This window comes from Lithobates pipiens, unplaced genomic scaffold (genome assembly GCF_037356315.1).
Source record: "Lithobates pipiens isolate NorthernLeopardFrog02 unplaced genomic scaffold, aLitPip1_a1.2 Scaffold_1, whole genome shotgun sequence".
Lineage (NCBI taxonomy): Eukaryota > Metazoa > Chordata > Amphibia > Anura > Ranidae > Lithobates > Lithobates pipiens.
In genome coordinates, this window is record NW_027507685.1 from 141,189,323 (window position 1) to 141,214,151 (window position 24,829).

Genomic DNA, 24,829 nt, shown 5'->3' on the forward strand with positions numbered 1-24,829 from the left:
CACTGAGCCCCCTTGCTGCTGGCATGTGCTTTCAAATGCTTTGTACTGGACGTTGGTAAACAGAGACATGTACAGTACTATATCTCCCGTTGGAGTATAAGCTACTAAGTGAAGTGCCCTGGGCCCAGTCCAGGTGGTTCTTACGAACCCGGTTACGATGTCATTGCAGCATCTCTTAAGGAATATGTCTTCTCTTTCATCACACTTCTATTTTTGTCTTTTATCCCCTTTTATCTTTTTTGTTGCTGGAGATTAGGCGATGCTGGGCTCTTGACTCTTGGCATATACACACATGCCTCCCAGACGATTGTCTTTGGACAGGTTAATTGGGAATGATGCAGCCTTACCTTGAGTGGGATCTGCAGAGTGGTGGGGAGGGGTTGCCAGCTGTTGCTGGTCATTTTTTGTTTGCATTGCGGTTGATGTTATACGGTTGTATGTTTGCAATTTTAAATGTTTTGTATGTTCCTTTTATGGCATGGATTATTTCTTGTAAAAAAAAAAACTGCGCTACCTAAAAAGTAACAAGCTGCGGCTCAAAATGTTATGCAACACCTACACAGATATAAATTTAAAACGAGCTGCACTAAAACGTGACAACAATTCAATGTAGTGCAAAAAATACCATAATAACATTCAAAATTGACTGTAACGTGCAAATTATGCATAAAGTACTCTAGAAACATAAAGTGCAAAAAGGGACATAAAGTGCTTCAAAGTAATCGGATACTAAAAGTGCAAATCAGCAGTAACAAAAATGGAAACAAATATAATTCTCAAAGTTAATTATATATAGATGTCTAATTCATGTGTCAATAGCACATAAAACACTAATAAATGGGTCCAATAAACGTGACCATGTGTCACTATCACATGTAAATTAATCAAAAAGCAATTCATTATATAATAGTCCACAGATATACAATAGGTTTAAACACCAGCGTGACAATCAAACTTCCACCCAAATATGTCTGTGAACCACCTCCACCACGAATAGATAAACTGCCACTTACCGGAACTCAATGGTCCCTTATTACAAGGGGGCCACACAACGTATTGGATTTTGACCACAGCCGAGGATGAAGATATAATCACAGGAGAACTCCTATAGCTCAGTGGTCCACAACCTTTTTAGCACCGGGGACCGGCTGTGTGGATGAAAATTGTGCCAAGGACCAGGGGGGTAGGGGGGGGGTCAGGACTTTTCACGGGCAATGGCTGGTGTTAGTGATTCAATAATCACGGCACCATGCTTGTTATGGTGTCGGGGTGATTGAAGCGCATTATTTCTATTATTACATTGCAGTAATAAATGAAATAGTTCAACTCGCCATACTGTAGAATCAGTGGGAGCCCTGAGTGTGTCACTTACCACTGTCGCCTGCTGCTAGATGTGCATAGTCACTTGCCACGCTGCCTGTCACCAGAAGCAGAATGTCACTTGCCACATCACCTTGCACACTGCCTGCCACAAGATGTGGATTGCCACCTGCCACGTTGCCTGTCACCAGACGTGGAGTAAGTGGAGCGCCCCTTGTGGTATGTCAGGCAGACAGCTGAGGGGGGAACTAAAAGTCACAGCACACCCCACCTGTACTCCCACACACAGCTCACCTGTCACTGATGACATCACATCTCTGTGGGATCGCCCCTCTGGATGTTGCAGGGTGTCTCTCTCCTCATGCTGCAACTGGTCTCATCTGGCAGAGGGAGGGTCCGGGACTCCTTCGGCTCTCAGTCTCTGGCTCCACCCTTCTGCCATCCCTGATCAGCTGTCTGGGGGGCAGGCAATCTGCGCCGCTGAATAAGGAATCCTAAGTTTTCACACACCGAGGAGCCAGGGGAGAGCGGCGATGCGGGGCAGGCAGTATGAGATGTCATCTCTCTGCTCACCGCTGCACCTCCGACAGGCTGGCTTTGAGGGCGGAAGAGCGGTGATGCAGAGGGGGCGGAGAGAGATGATATCATCTCTGCTTGCCCGCCCGCTTGCTTCTTCCATCCACCCAGCGCTCTCATGCCAGTAGCCCAGCATGTGTCTTGCGACCGCCAGCACCCGCGGCCCACCTGCAGAAGGGCCACGGCCCGGTAGTGGGCCGGGGACCGGGGGTTGATGACCCCTGCTATAGCTGATTTAAACCATCCACCACAAGGGGCCGCACTTGCGTTCCAATGAAGTATCCAAGCACCCACGGGTTAATCCATGATAAATGAGGTATACGACAAAGTTCCCAAAATAGAAATAAACTCACATGGCATAAAACCTTATGTGATATTCTTTAGTGAGTTGAGCCCAGGAACACTGGATTTCTGGCAGGATCAATGAGTATGCTCTATACTTGCAGAAGATATTCTTATCAGACTGAAGCTCATTCTGTTGTGCCAGACTGGTGAAAAGGGATATTGTCCAAGCTCCCACATGCCGGCCGGGGCAAGCTGAGTCTCCAATTCATATGGATTATTTCTTATCTCTGACTGCAGTGCGGGGCGGGTTGGGATAGCAGGACATAGCTGGCTGCTCCCTTGTAGGGATGGAGTACTTTTACTTTCATGACTAAGCCTATTTTTGGAATTTGGTGTTTACAAGTTAAAATCCATATTTTTTGCTAGAAAATTACTTGGAACCCCCAAACATTATATATATTTTTTTAGCAGAGGCTCTAGAGAATAAAACGGCGATTGTTGCAATATTTTATGTCACACGGTATTTGCGCAGTGGTGTTTTAAACGCAACTTTTTGGGAAAAGGGACACTTTCATGAATAAAAAAAAACAAAACAGTAAAATTAGCCCAATTTTTTTGCGTAATGTGAAAGATAATGTTACGCCGAGTAAATAGATACCAAACATGTCACACTTTATAATTGCGCGCACTTGTAGATTGACGACAAAGTACGGTACCTAAAAATCTCAATTGGCGACGATTTAAATTTTTTTTACGGTTACCAGGTTAGCGTTACAGAGGAGGTCTACTGCTAGAATTATTGCTCTCGCTCTGACGATCACGGCGATACCTCACATGTTTGATTTGAACACCGTTTACATACGCGGGCGCGACTTCCGTATGCGTTTTCTTTGCTTCGCGAGCTCGCGGGGACGGCGGGCGCTTTGAATTTTTTTTTTTTTTTTTTTTTTATTTTATTTATTTTAAAATGACTAAATTGTTTAAAAAAAAAAAAAAAAATTTGATCACTTTTATTGCTGTCACAAGGAATGTAAACATCCCTTGTGACAGTAATAGGTGGTGACAGGTACTCTTTATGGGGGGATCGGGGGTCTAAAAGACCCCCCACCCCTCCTTTACACTTCAATGTATTCAGATCGCCGAAAACGGCGATTCTGAATACCGGATATTTTTTTTAAACCGGCGCCATTGGCAGCCGAGTAAACGGGAAGTGACGTCATGACGTCGCTTCCGTGTTTACGATGAGGAGACTGGAACGAAGCCGATTACGGCTTCGTTCCAGTTCCTCCCCAGCAGCCAGAGCCGACGGATCGCTAATCGGTGCTCCCGATCGAGCGGGAGCACCGGTGAGAGGCGGCGGGAGGGGGGACGTCCCCTCCCGCTCCTCCGGCATAACAGCCGAGCGGCTTTTAGCCGCATCGGTTGTTATGGCTGGAAAGCCAATCGCCCGCTGTAAAAAACGGTACGGGGATGATGCCTGCAGGTGCGGGCATCATCCCGGTATACCCCCCGGAAGCCGAGTACGCAGATCTGCGTACGCTCAGCGGGAAGGGGATATAGCTGTTATTACACACTACACCAACAGGGCACAGGTCTCCATAGTTTCCTGGAATGTCACTGATTTTTAGCTTTCTTCGGAAATATTCCTCTGGTAACATGGGACTCTTTTAAGGCCTGGACCAGAGGAGAGTATATAGCTCATATATCTGTGGCACGTAGGAGATCAGCGCATTCTCTAGAGAGGCTAGAGGAGGAGGCTAGGCAAAAGGAGGCAACCTATGTAGCACATCCTGACCAGGTGGCCTATGTGGCCTGGCAGTTTGCTCTCAGAGAGGTGTCCCTGTGTAGAGTGGAGAGGATGCAGAAATCGCCTAACACGGCTCTAAGGATTTTTGATAAACCGAAGATTCTCGTAATACTACCAGCACCTATATTCCTCCAGGGTGGATTATACTCCTCAAGAGCTGTTCTCATACCTTGATGGTGTTACATTTCCAATACTTGGAGTCTGATATCACTCTGGAGGAGGTGCAGAATGCTCTTTCACAACTTCAAGCGGGGAAGACCCCTGGAGTAGATGGCCTCCCAACGTAGTTTTATTCCCACTATCAAGACCTGCTGGCCCCACGGCTTGTGTCACTCTTTCCTCCGTTTTTTACACTGGAGGCTCTTCCTGATTCCATGTCTGAGGCGGTGGTGTTGTTGGTTCCCAAACCAGGCAAGGACCCAGAGGACTGATTTTCCTACATGCCGATTTCCCTCATAAATGTGGATGCCAAGATCTTGGCAAAAATTCTAGCAAACAGGGTGTCTGCGGTCCTAGTGGAAGTAGTCCACGCTGATCAAACTGGGTTTATGCCTGGGAAGGGCACCGATATCAACCTCTGCCACCTCCATTCTTAACCTTTCGATATCCCATGCAAATAGTGATAGTCGGGTCATCGTCTCCTTAGACGCTGAAAAGGCGTTTTACTCTGTGGAGTGGACTTTCCTGTGGGAGCCATTGCGCCTTTTGGTTTTGGACCCAAGTTCCTTCAGTGGATACATATGCTATACCGGGCGCCCATGGCTCGTACTCGAACTAATGATAAGCTATCTGCGCCTTTCCTGCTGCAGAGGGGCACCAGTCAGGGATGTCCCTTATCCCCCACCCTTTTTGCCCTGGCACTCGAGCTAGCAATTTTAACCGCTTGCCGACCAGCTGCCGCAGTTGTACTGCGGCAACATGGCTCGGCTGCGCGAATCGCCGCCATGTTACGTTGCTTCTATTTGTGGTCACTAGGGGAGCGTGGCTGCTGCTCACCCCCGGAGCCAATATGAGTGCCCGGCGGTCGCTCATGACACAGCAGGAATTGGGATCTCTGTGTGTAAACACAGAGATCCCGGTTCTCTGTGTGTAAACACAGAGATCCCGGTTCTCTGAGGGGAGAAGAGACAGATCATGTGTTCATACAAAGTATGAACACCGCTCTATCTCTTCCCCTTGCAAGTCCCATCCCCCCTCAGTTAGAATTCTTAGCAGGGAACACAGTAAACCCCTTGATCACACCCCTAGTGTTAACCCCTTCACTGCCAGTGACATTTTTATAGCAATGATTGCTGTATAAATGCCAGTGGTCCCAAAAATGTGTCAGAATTGTCCGATATGTCCGCCATAATGTTGCAATAACAATAAAAATTGCAGATCGACGCCATTACTAGTAAAAAAACAACAGTAATAAAAATGCTATAAATCTATCCCCTATTTTGTAGACACTATAACTTTTGTGCAAACCAATCAATATACGCTTATTTTGATTTTTATTACCAAAAATATGTAGAATACATATCGGCCTAAACTGAAAAAAAATAGCTTTTAAAAAAAAAAAAAATGGGGATATTTTTTATAGCAAAAAGTACAAAATATTGTGTGTTTTTTTTCTAAATTGTCGCTCTTTATTTTTTTTAGCGCAAAAAATAAAACCGCCTAGATGATCAAATACCACCAAAGGAAAGCTCTATTTGTGGGAAAAAAAGGACATCAATTTTGTTTGGTTACAATGCCGCACGTCCGCAATTGTCAGTTAAAGTGACGCAGTGCCGAATCGCAAAAAAAGGCCTAGTCATTCAGCAGCCAAATCTTCCGGGGGTGAAGCGGTTAATTAGGGACTCTGGAAGGGTACGGGGACTGAGGGTGGGCTCCCTGGAGGAGAAAATCTCTCTGTACATGGATGGCGCTCTATTATATCTACAAGATGCAGCCAGTCTTTGAAGGCAGTGATAGAGTTATTTGATGAATTTGGTAGGTTCTCAGGAATCCTTATAAACTGGTCCAAATCCACTATTTTCTCTTTGGACCCCTCAGGTTAGGGACCCCAATGCAGATGTCCCATTACTCTGGGTGGATCAATTAGGTACTTGAATGTCCAGGTTCAGCAGGATCTAACGAGCTTCATTGAACTAAACCTGCTTCTGGTCCTGTCCCAGCCTCGGGTTAAGTGTGCCTCCTTGCCACTGAATCTTATGGGACACATAAACCTTATTAAGATGCTATTCCTTCGTAAATTTCTGTATGTCTTCCGCAACTGCCCAACCTGGATACCCAATTTCTTTTTTAAAGATGTGGATAAGTGCGTTGGTACATTTATTTGGGAGGGAGCTGCCCCTAGATTGGCTAGATCGACCCTGACACTTCCTGTGCGTTGCGATGGCCTACCACTACCGGATTATCAAACCTACTACTGGGCCGCTGTCCTAGTGACGGTCAGATGGTGGTATGTGCGCTACAGATCCAATACCGCCGCATGTCTCGAGGCAGCTGTCCTGGAATCGCTTCGGGAATTGGGCAATTTAGTTTATAGAGGTCATCAGACATATGGAAGCCTCGAGGTTTGGACAGTAGCCAGACAGCGGTTTACGAGTCCTAACAGATGGTCCCCCTTCTGCCCTCTCTGGGGGAATCCTAGCCTCCCACATTTCAGAACTCTTCCTGATCCACAGATTTGGCTAGATATGGAACTAAAGTACTTGGAGATATTTTCTCACCAGGTGTCTTCATAACCCTTAATGCCAAATACCATTTACCCAGATGGATGTATTTTAGATACCTACAGATACGCCATGCTGCTCAGGCCCAGTTCCCGATCCCTCCTAGGCTGAGTATGGATCCCATAGAGGAGTTACTAGCCCAGGAACAGCTGTAAATACCCCTGTCCACTCTGTACTTGGTCTTACTGAGTGCTGAATCCGCCAAAATAGGTTTGAGATCAGTGGAAGGAGACCTTCCAGACCTAGACAGGACTGGGAGGACTGTTTAGCGCTAGCTTGTTGATTTCCTCAAAAGAAAAGTTAATACAGGTCAAATTTCTACACAGGGTTTATTACATACCTCAGAGACTGCACAGGGTGTACCCACAAAGGTCGCAGGACTGTCCTAGGTTCCAGAATGGAGTAGAAACATATAGCCACATTTTCTGGAGCTGCCCGATGATTGCCAGATACTGGGAAGAGGTAGTGGAATCTATTAATGGCCGACTCCAGCTGACTCTCCCTGTTTCCCCAGAATTGGCTCTTCTGGGTATCCAGGATGACAAACAGAGGGCCTTGCTGCACTAAACTGTTACTGATATATATTTTCTTTTATGCTAAGAGAAATTGTACTGCGTTGGAATGCCTCTCCCCCCCCCCCCCCTCCCCATGGACAGCTTAGGAAGGACTCATCTCCTGCTGAAAGACTTCAATAATGTAGGCTGCTATGCCTTGTTGTGGTCCTAGCTAAAGCAGACTGAGGATTAAACTAAATTACATGACTGTGAATTATCGCTTAGTTGATCTGCACACTATTACCTGTCTAATATGCTCAGCTGTACTGTATCTTTTGATTTAGTCCATTCTTGGATGATTTTGTACCATGCCTTGACCTTTTTGTCTCAATAAAGGAGCATTCTGTTTCGTTAAAAAATCATCAAGGGGGAGTGGGCTGTCATAACCAAAATTGTTTTTGTTTATAGTATTATATATTTGCTCATTACTAATGCAGGCTGTACTCCCTGCTTTGCTATGCTACACAGTGGTTGTGCTTCTGTGCTTTACCTTTAGGGCCGGTTCACACAGGGGGCGATGCGAGGCGACACGACTTGCCTCGCCGCGACCTGACAAGTCGCCCCCGTTCTGTACAATGGAACCGTTCTGAGAGGAGCGACTCGAGTCGCTCCGACTCAGAAAAAAGGTTCCTGTACTACTTTTGGGCGACCTCGGGGCGACTTGCATTGACTTCTATACAGAAGTCATTTGCAAGTCGCCGCTGAGGTCGCGGCAGGTCGCGGCGAGGCAAGTCGGTGTCGCCTCGCATCGCCCCCTGTGTGAACCGGCCCTTATAGTGCAGGACTATTTCTTGGCCAACCTATTACAAACAGTGTTACAGGATGATGCTTAGATGGAGTCAAATCTAAAGCTTCTCGATAAACATGAAACTTCTTTATTTAAGACCATAACAAAACGACAGTATTCATACCCCTTAAAATTTTCCATATTTTGTCATGTTACAACTAAAAACGTAAATGTATTTTATTGGGATTTTAAGTGATAGACCAACACAAAGTGGCACATGGTTGTGAAGTGGAAGGAAAATGATAAATGTTTTTACAAATAAATATGTGAAAAGTGTGGCGTGCATTTGTATTCAGCCCACCTTAGTCAATACTTTGTAGAACCGCCTTTTGCTGTGATTACAACTGCAAGTCTTTTTGGGGATGTCTCTACCAGCTTTGCACATCTAGAGAGTGACATTTTTGCCCATTTTTTTTTGCAAAATAGCTCAAGCTCTGTCAGATTGGATGGAGAGCGTCTGTGAACAGCAATTTTCAAGTCTTGCCACAGATTCTCAGTTGGATTTAGGTCTGGACTTTGGGCCATTCTAATAGATGAATATGCTTTGATCTAAACTAATAGTTGTCCTGTGGACAGATTCTCCCATCTGAACCGTGGATCTCTTTAGCTCCTCCAGAGTTACCATGGGTCTTATGGCTGCTTCTCTGATTAATGCTCCCCTTGCCCGGCCTGTCAGTTTAGGTGGACGGCCATATCTTGGTAGGTTTGCACCATACTCTCTCCATTTTCGGATGATGAATTGAACAGTGCTCCATGAGATGTTCAAAGCTTGGGATGTTTTTTTTAAACGCTAACCATGCTTTAAACTTCTCCACAACTCTATCCCTGACCTGTCTGGTCTGTTCCTTGGCCTTCATGATGCTGTTTTTTCACTAAAGTTCTGTAGCAAACCTCTGAGGGCTTCACAGAACAGCTGTATTTATACTGAGATTAAACTACACACAGGTGAACTCTATTTGCTAATTAGGTGACTTCTGAATGCAATTAGTTCCACTAGATTTTAGTTGGGGGTATCAGAGTGAATGGTGCTGAATCCAAATGCACACCACACTTTTAAGATATTTATTTGTGAAAATTTTTCAAAAACATTTATCAAATTCCTGTCACTTCACAAGTATGTGCTGCTTCACATAAAATCCCAATAAAATACATTTACATTTTTGGTTCTAATATGACGAAATGTGGAATACTTCAAATGGTATGAATAATTTTTCAAGGCACTGTAGACATATAAAAATATATTGTATCAAAAATTGCTTTAAATGCAAATACAGTGTAATTTCGATTGCATTTACTTTACGCTTATTTTTTTTTTTTAGATTTATTGCAGGAGCTTCTGGGTTTATAGAGTTTGCGAACCTGCAGTTGCTCTCCTAAGCTATCACTTTCTTTCCTGGTAACCTTTTTCCCCTTTTAAAACCTTTCAAGAGACCCCTTTTTCATGACAACTGTCCAAGGGTGATATCCCCTTACTCTGGAGAGCATTTCTCGCACTTCTAGTTGTGTCTCCAAGACAGGAACGCAATGGTACACAAAAAAAACGATAATGCATGTTTTAGATATATTTGTGTGTGCACCATCCAATGGCTGTCAGTCAGCACAATGAGTAAAAAATATGGCATATAAATTTAGGTTATATGTAGAAATAAGGGAATAAAAACCTTAAAGCACAAGATTAGGAGGTTTACATAAAATTCCATTTACCGTATATACTCGAGTATAGGCCGACCCGAATATAAGCCGAGGCCCCCAATTTACCCCCAAAAAAACTGGCAAACGTATTGACTCGTGTATAAGCCGAGGGTGAGACATGCCTGTCCATCCCTGTGTGTGTGTCCGTCCATCCCTGTGTGTCCGTCCATCCCTGTGTGTCCGTCCATCCCTGTGTGTCCGTCCATCCCTGTGTGTCCGTCCATCCCTGTGTGTGTGTCCGTCCATCCCTGTGTGTCCGTCCATCCCTGTGTGTCCGTCCATCCATCCCTGTGTGTGTGTGTGTCCATCCATCCATCCATCCCTGTGTGTGTGTGTGTGTCCATCCATCCATCCATCCCTGTGTGTGTGTGTCTCCATCCATCCATCCATCCCTGTGTGTGTGTGTGTCTCCATCCATCCATCCCTGTGTGTGTGTGTCTCCATCCATCCATCCATCCCTGTGTGTGTGTGTATCCATCCATCCCTGTGTGTGTGTGTGTGTGTGTGTGTGTGTGTGTGTGTGTCCAGCCTACCTGTGTCCCGAGCCTGTGTCCCGTGCCTTGCCTCCTTGCCTCTGTCCCGTGCCTTGCCTCCTTGCCTCTGTCCCGTGCCGTGCCTTGCCTCCGTCCCGTGTCGTGCCTTGCCTCCGTCCCGTCCCGTGCCGTGCCTTGCCTTGCCTCCGTCCCGTGCCTTGCCAGGCTCCCTGCTCTTCGTCGGCGCCTCTGCGGACATTCTACCATTCAAACGCCGCGCCTCCGCCTTCGCCTGTGATAGGCGGAACACTGAATTTCCCAGCAGCCTGTGTTCCGCCTATCACGGACATCGTCTCATCCTCGTCCGTAGTACGAGGATGAGACGATGTCCGTGATAGGCGGAACACAGGCTGCTGGGAAATTCAGTGTTCCGCCTATCACAGGCGAAGGCGGAGGCGCGGCGTTTGAATGGTAGAATGTCCGCTGTCTGTCTGCTCGACACGCTGATCGAGCAGGCAGACAGCGATGACTCGAGTATAAGCCGAGGGGGGCACTTTCAGCCTCAAAAAAGAGGCTGAAAATCTCGGCTTATACTCGAGTATATACGGTACATTTAAAAAAAAATGTAATTTCCCTGTTCTACAAGTGGGAGACGGACATCTCCCAACCATTGTCTGATGAGGACTGGAAAACCATTTACAAAATTGCGCACAAGGGTTCCCTTAACGTCCATACGCAGGAAAATGCATACAAGATATCACAATGGTATAGAACCCCCCTCAAGTTACAGCGAATAATTACACACTTCTCCCCCCAATGCTGGCGATGTGCAGACGGAGTTGGCTCCTACCTACACATATGGTGGTCGTGTCCCCAACTGCAACCTTTTTGGAGAGAAGTTCATAGACTGATTAAACAGGTAACATCTTTCGACCTAACCTTCCTCCCTTCACAATTCCTACTAAATTTGCCCTCGATCCCCAAATTTTTTTATTTCCAATCACTCGCCATGCACATGGTGAATGCAGCAAAGTGGCGCACTTCTGAATCTCCATCCATTGCTGAATGGCTGGAAAGAATCAGAAAAACGTTGGAAATGGAAGATCTAATCCATCAAGCCCATGACCAACCTGAAAAATTCACCTCAACCTGGGCATGCTGGTTGCTTTTTTTTTTCTCTACCCCGGAATACAAGATTCTATCTCACCCTGGGGAGACTGGGGTGCGGAGCTGACAGGAACCCCCCATCACTTCCTCAACTTTTCCTCTTTCCCTCCCCCGCTCCCACAGACATTTAGTCCTCTTCTCCCCCATGTTTCCTTATTGTCCAGCCTCGCGATCCGAGATTCATCCGATGATGTTCCTGGAATAGAGAACTAACCAGAGACAGACCTGTGAATATCCTAATTGATATAGGTAAATATCTATATTACCTTGTAACGACACGTTCCTTTAACACTTCAGCGACCTATACAACCCCGCTAATGTACTAACTCCATGACCGGTAGAAGGATGCGCCCCCCCCCCCCCCATAGGTACAGAGTAAGCCTCACTGGCTTACCCTCAGGAATTCAAGAACGTTAGTGACCACAGATAACTCCCTCAATGTAGAGATGGGTATGACGATACATATACTTCTGTTGTAGCTGGACACATTAAGTGAAATATGAGTTTGTCCCCACCATGTTTGTTATAACTAGCTGGAATTAACAGTGCCTTTTTGTGCTTTGTTAAACCTGTGATATTTTGTATTATCCTACCAGACTGGCTGTTGCAGTCTATACTATGTTTGTATGTTGAAAAATCTCCAATAAAAATCTTATAAAAAAAAATGTCCCTGTTCTAAACAAATAATTAAATCAGAATATTTTCTAATTCTTACCTTTTCCTGAAGGCTTATTTTTTTTTCTTGTTGCTATAATAATCAAACACAAAAAATTTAAATATTAAGATCTCCACAGAGACCCCTTAGTGTAAATTCTTCTTGTCCCACAGACTGGCCTGTTTCCTGTGGCCAGGTAAATGAATGTGAGATGTGACTGGGCAAGGCCGCAGGGCAGAAGTGCCCCCCTGCTGTACAGAAAAGGTGCTCTGGGGCCGTTGCAGAGACAGTGTTAGCTGCGTAATGTATGAAAATGTATTCTCATCAATATTGTGCAAGTAAGCTAAAGTGCCAGACGATGAATGCATTCATGAGGCCCATAGATCGGCCTATTGATAATACGTGCTCAAGGTGAGAGAGGGCACAACTTCATGGTCATTCACAAAGCCGTCCCCCATCTGTCTTCCCAGAAGCCTTCAAATGAGACTAATAGGGTCGGAATGTTACAACCAAATCGTATTTATCAGTTCTCCTTTGTGCAGTGCGATCAATACCCTTCGTACAGTCAACATGAAGAAGCATATGTCACATTATCATCATGTCCGGGCGGACGTACATTAGCAAACATCAATAGCTAAAAGGCAAGTTGCACTTCAGTACAACTGTTCTGGGTGTTCTGCAACTTTGTCGATAATAAGGGTTGAATGTTACACTTGTCAGACTTACTCAGACCCCAAAGGGAAATTTTAGTTTTAGTTTTATTATTTTTTATATATATGTAATAAAGATCAGCTTGGTGTAAAAAATATAATCTTTGTGCTAATGTGTTAGTGTGGGGAAGAAAACGAATTTAAAGAGTAATGTGTTATTTTGCCATGAATAGGAAATGTATCAGGAAAACTGTGCTTTAACAAATCCTCTATTTCAAACAAAAAATAAGCTGTGCTCCCTGAGTTTGTTACCTACCTCCTGAAGTATAACTGCATCCTGTGCAATGTTTACTTCTCCTTGAGCAGAAATCACATTTGGCATTAGTCGTCCCTGTGAACTTGGTCCTTGTAGACTTTTACCAGGCTGTCCCGGAAAGCAGTAGATTGCTCACTGAGCTACTTCATAAATAGGAAGTCACAAAATACAATGATCTTCTCTGGTGTGCTTTTTTTGGTCTCTTTCTTTTAATAACCAACAATATTCTTTTGACTTCTGCACTGAGATGATTGAGCAGTCATCAGCTCACTAAGAATCTCTCGCACTATGGGCACCCCTCCGAATTATTGAGTTCAGGTGTTTCATTGAAGGATGATGTTAAAGAGAAGTTATTTTAATTTTTTTCAAGAATCATAATTGCCAAGGTGGATGCAGCATTAGTCCCCTGCTGGCTTTAAGACTGAAAACCAAGCAGTCAAACACCACAGATCGCCCGGTTAGATGTGATTTCCTATTTGGAGTATCTTACCAAAAATTACATTTTTGTTGCAGGGGATGCCGGAAATCTGACTAGCATCTTGTATCTTAGTGCAGACTTCTGGGAAAATCAGTGAGCCAATTGCACATGCAGGAAATGCTTATTCTGGTGGGCGTTCTGTGCACATTCTGTGTACAGAACACCTCAAGGTAGCCATATTGCATTGCATTTTACTGAAAATTACAGTGCTGCAGATTGAAAGGGAAAGGTCATTTTTAATAACCTTCAATTACGATATGTCTCACAATTGTATATATTATATTATTATATTTTACTTGCTATTTTTTTTTCTCCTGAAAGTGAAGTTACCCTTTAAGTATGCTTTAACCACTACAGATCCGCGCTATTGCCAAATGACGGCATTAGCGCGGACCTACATTTCCGGGACTACGTCTATTGACGTCGTCCCGGATACGAGCGGCCTGCGCGCCCCCTGAGGGGCGCGCGCGGCGCGCTCTGTGATCGGCGAGTCCGTGAGACTCGCCTGATCACCGATCCGTGCAAGGGGTCGATCCCGACCCCTTATCACGTGATCAGCTGTCAGCCAATGACAGCTGATCATGTGATAAAACGGAGCCGGTAATCGGCTATTATTCCTCCTCGCGCTGACAGCGCGAGGAGAGAAAAAAAAAGCCGATCACCGGCGGCCGTGATCGGGACATCAGTCCCGATCACGGCCAGCAATACAGCTGCCCACCGCCGTGCCATCCTGAATAAAAGTAAGTGCCCCCCATCAGTGCCCCCCATCAGTGCCCATAGTGCCCACAGTGCCTACAGTGCCACCCACAATGCCACCCACAGTGCCATCCAGCAGTGCCACCAACAGTGCCACCCACAGTGCCCACAATCTGCCTCAAAGGTGCTGCGACCCAGTGCCGCCCATCAGTGCCCAGCAGTGCCGCCCATCAGTGCCCAGCAGTGCCACCTATCAGAGCCACCTATCAGTGCCACCTATCAGTGCCCATCAGTCCCATCTATCAGTGCCCATCCGTGCCACCCATCCGTGCCACTTATCCGTGCCACCCATCCATGCCATCTTATCTGTGCCCATCTTTGCCCATCAGTGCTGCCTTATCTGTGCCCATCGGTGCCGCCTTATCTGTGCCTATTAGTGCCCACCAATGCAGCCCATCAGTGCCCACCAATGCAGCCCATCAGTGCCCACCAATGCAGCCATCAGTGCCGCCTAATCAGCGCACTTCAATGAAGGAGAAAAATTACCCGTTTGCAAAATTTTATAACAAACTATTAAAACATGATTTATTTATTTTTATTTTTTTGCATCTTTTTTTGTTTGTTTAGCAAAAAATAAAACTCCGAGCTGTAACTAAATACCACCAAAAGAAAGCTCTATTTGTGGGAAAAAAATGATAAAAATTTAATTTGGGTACAGTGTTGTATGACCGCGCAATTGTCATTCAAAGTGCATCAGTGCTGAAAGCTGAAAATTGGTCTGGGACTGAGGGGGGTTTAAGTGCCCAGTAAGCAAGTGGTTAAAGTGTAAATCCTTGCAAAAATTTAAATCCCTGCAGTTATAGCCACCAGCATTCTAACACTAACCTATCTAGCCCTGAAAAAAAGAAAATAATCCGTGTACATACCTTTTCTACAGGCAATCTGACCCATTCTCCAGCGACAGAGGCCTTGATCCCACACCAAGCTGTCAACCGCAGCTTTGCTGTGTGGGTAGGTGCAGAGGACACGTCTGTCAATGGAAGCCCCATAGTGACTCTATGGGTGACATAACTTCCCATTCATTTCACAGCCATTGTCAGACATGTACTCAGCAGAGCTTCCACCTCTGGAGATCGGGTCGGATCGCCTGCAGAAAAGGTATTTATACTGATTTTTTCTTTTCAGGGTGAGATAGGTTAGTGTTAGAACATTTGGTGGCCATAGATGCAGGAATTTTAGTTTTTGCATGGAATTTTACTTTAAATCTAAAGTATAATAAAATATCCTTGCACCTCATTTCTATCCGACACACCTATCCCGAGGGATATGCAAACTTCCTTCCTTACGCTGATTCCCAAACTGGGAAAAGATCATACCCTATCCTCCAACTATAGACCGATTGCACTCCTCAATATAGACTTAAAAATCTTCACAAAACTATTAGCAAATAGGTTGAACAACTTCATGCCGTTGCTAATCCACAAGGATCAAGTGGGATTTATTCCCCTTCGCCAGGCGGGGGTTAACACTCGGAGGGTCATTGTGGAGGTTGCAAACAGGACCAGATTATCAGCAATATTGCTCAGTTTGGATGCGGAAAAAGCCTTCGATAGGCTGAGTTGGCCCTTCCTGTTTGCCACTCACCACCGGGTTGGTATTGAGGGCCCCTTCCTCTGAGCTATTACCCACCTATATTCATCCCCCTCGGCCCTGGTCCATACCCAATTCACCGCCTCCTCCACTTTCCAGACTTCTAGCTGGACACAACAAGGCTGTCCACTTTCCCCTCTTCTATATACAATAGGTATTGAACCTTTAGCAGCCCATATCAGAAAGAACCCAAACATCCACGTTATCCCAGTCCGTATTAGAGACTTTAAGATTTCCCTATTTGCGGACGATGCCCTCCTCCCCTCACGCAACCCCATGTTTCTCTCCTGAATCTGCACGTAGAGGTAGACCGTTATAGTGCCCTCTCAGGATACAAAATCATTCGATTAACTCGAAAACTGAAGCCCTCCCCCCCACCTAACACTATTGGCCCTCTCACAAGCATTTAACTACATGTGGAAGACCTCTTCCTTAAAATATCTTGGGGTCCACCTCACACCAGCATACGACACTCTCTATAAAGCCAAGTTCCCCCAACTATACACCTCCATCGGGGCCTCCCTGGCCAAGTGGAAAGCTGTCTCTTTTCGGCCGCCTTGTGACCTTAAAGATGACAATTTTACCTAAACTTTTATATCTTTTTGAGACACTACCCATCCCCATCCCAACCTCGCACTTTAACCACTTGACCACTGGGCACTTAAACACCCTTAATAACCAGACCAATTTTCAGATTTCGGTGCTCTCACATTTTGAATGACAATTACTCAGTCATGCAACACTGGACCTATATGAAATTTTTGTCCTTTTTTTCACACAAATGGAGCTTTCTTTTGGTGGTATTTAATCACCGCTGGGTTTTTTATTTTTTGTGCTATAAAAGAAAAAATACAGAAAATTCTGTAAAAAAAATGAATTTTTCTTCATTTCTGTTATAAAATTTAGCAGATTAGTAATTTTTTCTTCATAAATTTTGGCCAAAATTTATACCACTACATATCTTTTGTAAAAATAAGTACAAATTGGTGGATATTATTTGGTCTTTGTGAAAGTTATAGAGTCCACAAGCTGTGGTGCCAATATCTGAAAATTGATCACACCTGAAGTACTGACGGCCTATTTCAATTCTTGAGACCCTAACATGCCAGAAAAGTACAAATACCCCCCAAATGACCCCTTTTTGGAAAGAAGACATTCCAAGGTATTTAGTAAGAGGCATGATGAGTTTTTTGAAGTTGTCATTTTTTCCCCACAATTCTTTGCAAAATCAAGATTTTTTTACTTTTTTTTTTTCACAAAATTGTCATATTATCAGTTTATTTCTCACACAGCATATGCATACCACAAATTACACCCCAAAACACATTCTGCTATTACTCCCGAGTACGGCGATACCACATGTGTGAGACTTTTACACAGTGTGGCCACATACAGAGGCCCAACATGCAGGGAGCACCATCAGGCGTTCTGGAGCACCCAGGACAATTCTGACATTTCTCTCCTACATGTAAAAATCATCATTTATTTGCTAGAAAATTACATCGAATCCCAAAACATTATATATGTTTTTTTTAGCAAACACCCTGGAGAATACAATGGTGGTTGTTGCAACTTTTTATCTCGTACGGTATTTGCGCAGCAATTTTTCGAATGCTTTTTTTTGGAAAAAAAACAGTTTTGTGCTTAAAAAAAAAACACAGTAAAGTTAGCCCAATTTTTGCATAATGTGAAAGATGAAGTTACACCGAGTAAATCGATACCCAACATGTCACTCTTCAAAATTGCAAAGGCTCGTGGAATGGCGCCAAACGTCGCTACTTAAAAATCCCCATAGGCGACGATTTAATTTTTTTTTTACTGGTTATAGGTTTTGAGTTACAGAGGAGGTCTAGGGCTAGAATTATTGCTCTCGCTCTAACGTTCGCAGCGATACCTCACATGTGTGGTTTTGAACACCGTTTTCATATGTGGGCGGGACTTACGTATGTGTTCGCTTCTGCATGCGAGCACATGGGGACAGGGGCGCTTTAAAAAAAAAAAAAAAAAAATTATTGTTCATTTTACTTTATTTATTTTAGTTTGACATTTTTTTCCCCAAAAATACATTTTTTGATCACTTTTATTCCTATTACAAGGAATGTAAACATCCCTTGTAATAGGAATATGGCATGACAGGTCCTCTTTACAGTGAGATATGGGGTCAATAAGACCCTGCATCTCACCTCTAAGCTGGGAAGCCTGAAAAAAAAAAAAAAAGACTCTGGATTTGATCGTATTGGTGAGTCGGTAGAAGCACCGGAGGGCGGCGGGAGGGGGGGGGGGTGTCTATGGCTGGGTATTGCAGGGTATCACCGACTATGGCTGGGTATATCAGAGTATGGCTGGGTATCTCAGAGTATGGCGTTGCAGAGTATTGCGTTGCAGAGCATTGCAGGATATTGGCGGGTGTTGCAGAGCATTGCAGAATGTTGCACGGTATTGGCGGGTGTTGCAGAGCGTTGCAGAGCGTTGCAGAGCATTGCAGAGCATTGCAGAGTAATGCACGGTATTGCAGAGTAATGCAGAGTAATGCAGAGTAATGCAGAGTAATGCAGAGTAATGCAGAGTAATGCACGGTAATGCACGGTAATGCACGGTAATGCAGAGTAATGCAGAGTAATGCAGAGTAATGCAGGGTTATTGCAGGGTTAATTTTCGGTGAGCAGCGATGTGGGCACTGCAGATGCAGCCCACTTCGCTGCTGACACCGATCTCTTCCCCCTCCGCTGTTCCGATCAGTACAGAGAGGGGGAGGGAGGAACCGGCGTCATAACATGACGCCGGTTTGTTTACAAGTGATCACTCCGTCATTTGACAGAGCGATCACGTGGTAAACGGCCGCTATGAGCGGCCGTTTACCGTGATCCGGCGGTCACGGATGCTCTCGAGTGCGCGCCCCAGGGGGCGCGCGAGAGCGGAATTCTGGGAGGACGTCATATGACGGCCTACCAGAGTTAAGAAACCACCCTGAAGCCGTCATTCGGCTATAGGGCGGTTATTAAGTGGTTAAGAGACTCCAGGGCAACTTGATAAATTTTTTCTGGCACTATAAGAGGCACCGGATTGCTAGATCGGTTCTATGCGCTCCCCGCAATCAAGGCGGCCTTGCGTTCCCTAACATAGCCAAGTATTATTTAGCTGCCCAGTTACACCCTATAGCCTCTTGGTGCACGCTCCATGCCTATAATCGATGGACACAAATTGAGAAATTATGGTTAGCCCCCGTCCACCCGATTTCCATGCTATGGAGTTCTGTTCTAGCGTACACAGCTACTAGGACCAATGGCGCTACTGTGCACGCTATGGCGGCACACAAAATCAACATACCCATTTACCACCACCTCTTCCCTAGCTAACTCATTTTTATTCACACCCAATATCCCAGATAGCTTGACCTCGCAGATGTCTCACTTCTGGATGGATAAGGCCCTATTTCGCTATTGTCAATTATAGACCCCAGAATCAGAACCTTAAGATCCTTCCAAGATTTGCAAGATGTCTTTAATATACCCAGACAGGCTTTTTTTAGTTGCTTGCAAATACGGCACTATGCGCAATCTTTGGTAACAAATCTTAAATTCTCCCCCTTAACTGAATTAAGAGGGCCTGTCCCCTAAAGGTATGATAGCACGCACTTATCAACTTCTGACCATGTATTTGTCACCAGCTGGACCGCGGCATGCCTATATAGGTAAGTGGCCCTGAGTGTAGATATACCCCTGAACGCAAGCCAGCTGATATGGTCGCAGGCCTCTAAGAGCACCATCTGTACGCTCTATAAAGAGAACCAATATAATATTCTATTTCATTGGTATCAGACCCCTGACCTGCTCCACTCCATATACCCCTCGGCCGACCCCCCCGGTGTTGGCAATGCTGTAAGGATAGGAGGATGCTATTAAATATCTATTGGACCTGCCCGTTACTCACCCCCTATTGGCAGACGGTACACTCCCTGCTTCAATCCATCTTCGATACTGGGGTGCCCTTCAATCCAAAAACTTTTCTTCTGGGTCTCCCACCTACTTCCTTCTCTAAACTGTCAAAAAAGCTCTTAGCCCACGTGCTGACTGCAGCACAGTGTTTGGTGGCCCTGAAGTGGAAAAAGAGGGAACCCCCCCTCACTATTCGAGCTGCACTCCAGGATCAGAGATGTTAAAAGAATGGAGTATCTGACGTCCTCTCTAAATAACATTCTTAATAAACATAATCGAGTATGGGAGCCCTGGGTTCTGTTGTAGACTCCTACGACCTAATGCTCCGTAACCCTCGATTTCGCAGAGACTACCAGTACCTATGATTGATGCCTTCCAGGTGGTGTGGAGCTTTTGGGGCGGGTGGTTGTCCTCTCCTCTTTTCTCCCCTTCACTACTTTCTAGCTCTTTTTTTTTTCTATACACCTGACTCTTTTTATCCTTTTCATTATACTGTTCTCCTCCTCCATTTGTTGATGCGCCTTTATACAGGCTAAATTTTGTTGTACTACTTAACACAATAATTCTACAAACTGCCAATGGTTGTAAGTTGTGCTCGCCTGCATCGAATCATTGGCCAAAATGTTTGTTGATTTTATGCCAGAAGTACTTTTATTGCAACAAAACGTACTTTCCTGTATCTTATGTTGGAAATTATTTTTTTCTTGAAAATCAATAAAAATTGTTAGTTCTTAAAATATCCTTGCATCTTAGCCCTTAAAAGGCCTTTTCTTTTAGCTTTGCGCTCATTTTTCTGAGACCAACAACTAGAGTTTTACCTGCAGCAATACCAGAATGCCAACAGTGAATGGAGTTTGTCACAGGGGGGTCTATTTGTGGTTAAAAAAGGGAAAAAACCCTTTAAATGTGATCTCAGACTAAAATATACACCCAATTTCATATGGAAACTCAAGTGACTGAGTGCCAATCCTATGGTGGAATTAAGAGGTCATACTTTATCCGCAGGGCCCATGCAACAGACGCACAGATTACTGACACATGGTACTGCCTACAGACGCATTTCTTTTTTTCTTGGAAATATTTCAAGAAATTTGGGAGCGCAATTTATTTTGGCCCACAGCAACGTCAAACGACAAGCCAGAAAATTCAAGAACATGTCTTTCTTAAGACAGCGTCTGACGATGGCGATGATAAACCTGTTTCTCACTTTCTTGTTATCATTGATCTGTATCTTTCCTTGTAAGCTGTCGACAATGTACCACCCACTTCTCATTTCTGCCCAGTGCGCATTTCTCTTGCCAACTACCTTCTTTCTTCTTTTCCCATCACTCTCTCGCTCTTTTTTTTTTATTTTTGAAAGCACCGGCGTCTCAGTGTTTCTCGGCCTTCCATCCAGCATTGATCTCAGTGTTTTTCTTGCTCATGTTTGTTCGGATAAAGGCTGTCTCTCCGATTGACAGCACTGTTGCCTGCAGGCTTGTTTTTTGCCAGATGTGTAGTTACACGCTTTAGATGTGTCAAATTATTTTCGGGGAATGTGGGAATATTCCGCGGGGCAGCTGTCTGCGTCTGCCTGTTATCGGCTTTTAAAAGCGCGAATGGAAACAATCCGTTTTCTCTGGTAAATCATCTTATACAAAAAAAGGCAAAAAAATGTCTTTCTACCATCTTGGCATAGCTTCTTGTTTTTCATTAGTCCGATCATAATTAGTCCCAATCAGAGATTAGGCTAGTTGGATACTGCAGGCGCTTTATCCTTTTGTTCATGGGGTGAAAGCTACACTTTTTCTGTGTTATTGTTGTAATCCAAACTGTATTTATGAAGTGATTCTTTTTATAAGGTACATGACTTCTTTTCTAAAGAAAGCTTTTTGAGGGTGTGTTCCCTCAAACTGCAGACAGCATGCATTTGGTGACACAGATGTCATATTGGGAGCACCAACTTTGTCCCAATTGACAGATCCTGTTCCTTTAAAGCATATTATACAGCACAATGGTCATGCTGTGTAATTTGGCTCCCTGTAGCACCTGAAATACCTGTCTGGTTCTGCCCTCCCCCCCTATAAACTGACCACGGTTTATCATGGCTGCTGAGCACTGACACCATGGTCAGTTTACGCACCTTCATTATCTGAAGCTATCCTCTGTCCTCTCCCTCCTCCCTCCATGCCTGTCAGCGCCCCAGTCCCCTCTCATGCCTGAGCGCCCCAATCGCCTCTGTTAGATAATGCTATGTTCACTCAAACAGAAAATATACAGCGTTTTCATTAAGACCTAATGCAGGCTGGCATGTTGTGTTGTGTGCTGACAAAAACACCCTTGTTAATGCTGTATTTTAAGCATTGACAAAACAATATTTCTTTGTTTATCCTTCAGGTTACCGATCATGCCACAACTGCCCTCCTGCACTACCAGCTGCCTCAGATGCCAGATGTAGTGGTCCGATCTTTTATGGTAAGAATGGAATGTTCTAATTTATATCTAAACCTTGAAAAATAATATTGTGTGCTTGCTGAGTATTTTATCCATCTACAGTGAGTAAATATTTTAGTAAAAGGCACATTTAGAGGGTTAATTTACCGCTGTCTGTGCCCACGCAGCCAGTATAGAGGTCCAGGGATTTGAAATCTCAGCTCTTCTTCCCCTTCTTTCTGCTGAGCTTCCAGGATGGTTTAGAGCAATTCTTTGTGCCACTGACCAGTCAGAATTGCTCTGATACGTCCTGAAAGCGCTGCGAAAAGAAGTGGGAGGAGAGCAAGGATTTCAAATCCCAGGACTGCTATACTGGTTGGGGAGGGCACGGACAGCCCATCACCCATGAAGGTAAGTACAGCAGGGACTAGGGGGATGAGGAGGGTGTAGGGCACACATTTCAAACACAAGGCCCGTGGACAGAATGAATGAATGAACTTTGTACCAGTGTTTCTCAATTCCAGCCCTCAAAACGCACCAACGGGTCATGTTTTCAGGCTCTCCACTCTTTTGCACAGGTGATTTGATCAGTTTCACTGCCTTAGTAATTACCACAGCTGTTTCATCTGAGGGAAATCCTGAAAACATGACCTGTTGGTGCGCCTTGAAGACTGGAATTAAGAAACACTGCTCTGTACATAGTGCACCCCTGAACCTTGCACTCTGTACATAGCGCACCCCTGACCCCTGAACCCTGCACTCTGTACATAGCGCACCCCTGAACCCTGCACTCTGTACATAGCGCACCCCTGAACCCTGCACTCTGTACATAGCGCACCCCTGAACCCTGCACTCTGTACATAGCGCACCCCTGAACCCTGCACTCTGTACATAGCGCACTCCTGAACCCTGCATATAGCGCACCCTGCGCTCTGTACATAGCGCACCCCTGATCTTCAATCATAAGCACTCCTGGTATTTACGTAAGATCTTACCACGGGTGTGAGGGTCTGCTTGAGTTCCTGCACCTATTGAGAGAAAAAAATGACAAATGGTTATAGTCTTAGAGATGCAACTGGCCACTTGATGGCAACTATAATGCTGATGCGGCCCACAGTGAAATTAAATTCGACACCCCTGGTGAAGGGTATTCAACTTCTCGTTTTTATTCTGAAAAGGTGAATTTTTAGGTTAATGAAGGTGTAAGTATAATTTTTTCATAACTTTTTGAACAACAGTTGCCGAACCAGGATGAGGACAGGTTCATGACATCTGACCCGACTTTGCCCTACGACTTCATGTCCGACACCAATGAACAGGATCCAACTTTGATCCGACAATACCAGGCCATTTGAGTCTGGTATGAATCTTGAGGGGGGAACCCCACGCCAACATTTTAAAAACAATGGTGTGGAGTCCCCCTCCCCAAGTCCATAACAGACTACCTTGTCCAAGCACACAGCCCGGCAGGTCAGGAAAATGGGGCGACAACAAGCTAGCCCCCCCCCCCCCCCCCACTCGACTATACCAGGCCACATGCTCTCTGTGGCCCCCCACCCTAAAGCACCTTGTCCCCATGTTGTCTACCTGACAACCGTGGCAGTAGTTGTGGGGGTCTTTGGGCTGGGGGCTCATCACAGATCTCGGCCCCCCATCTTATGTGAATGAGTATGTACCCCTACTCATTCACCCAAAAAAGTGTCAAATAAAACCAGTACACAGGTTTTTGAGAAAGTCCTTTATTAAAGTAGCTCCAACGTGTCTTCTTCCTCCGGTTCTTTTCCCTCTGCTGATGTCTTCTTCCTCCGTTTCTTCTTCCTCTGCTGTCGTCTTCTTCTGGTTCTGCTGGCTCGGAGTCTTCTTCCTCTGGTTCTCTTGGTTCTTCTCCCTCCTGATGTCTTCTTCCGATGCTAGCTCCACTGTTGTGTTAGCTCTGGCATGTGCCATTACTTATAGCCATGGAGCGTGGCCATCTGGTAACGTCATTAGGAGTGCCTGCCCCCTTTGTGGCGTTACCGATCATCATGCCCTGGGCGGTGACATCACAATGGGGCGGGGTCTCTGGATGATGTCACCGGATGGCCACGGGATCTGGGGCCTCCTTGTAAAAGGGGGCTTCCAGGTAGCGATAAGCCCCCTGCCCGCAGACCCCCACAACCCACGGTTGTTGGGAAGAGGCCCTTGTCCTCATCAACATGGGGATAAGGTGCTTTGGGGTAGGGGGCCCCCATGTTGATGGCATTTGGCCTGGTATGGTCCAGGAGGTGGAGGGTGGGGCTCTTGCTCATCTCCCTCCCCCTTTCCTGACCTGCCAGGCTTCATGCACGGATAAAGGTCTAGTATGGATTTTGGACAAGAAAAAGAAAGCTTCCACTGTGTCAGCATTGGCAGTGTGGTGGTCCCATCCCTGTGTATAGACCAAAAAAAAAACCTAGATGGGACTTTAACAGACCACCGTCACGTGCAAGGAAACTATAAAATATAGTATTTATTAGTACAAAAATGATAAAAACAGACGACTAGCATCTGAGCAATGGCAATATGCAATACAGTACAGAACAAAAAACAATAGAACAATGTAACAACACTTATGCTCTCATGTGGGTTGGATACCCCAAAACCCGACACGTTTACAGTTTTGCTTGAAAACTTTCAT

The 24,829-nt window shown here is 45.2% G+C and overlaps 1 protein-coding gene across 1 annotated transcript in view; it reads left to right on the forward strand.

Moving 5' to 3' along the window:
- The window catches only part of MED27 (mediator complex subunit 27), a 471,863-nt gene that overhangs the window by 431,007 nt on the left and 16,027 nt on the right, over positions 1-24,829 (forward strand). The window contains exon 7 of the mRNA XM_077477842.1: positions 22,138-22,215. Within this exon, the coding sequence (XP_077333968.1) occupies positions 22,138-22,215 (78 nt within the window). The remainder of the gene's footprint in view (positions 1-22,137; positions 22,216-24,829) is intronic.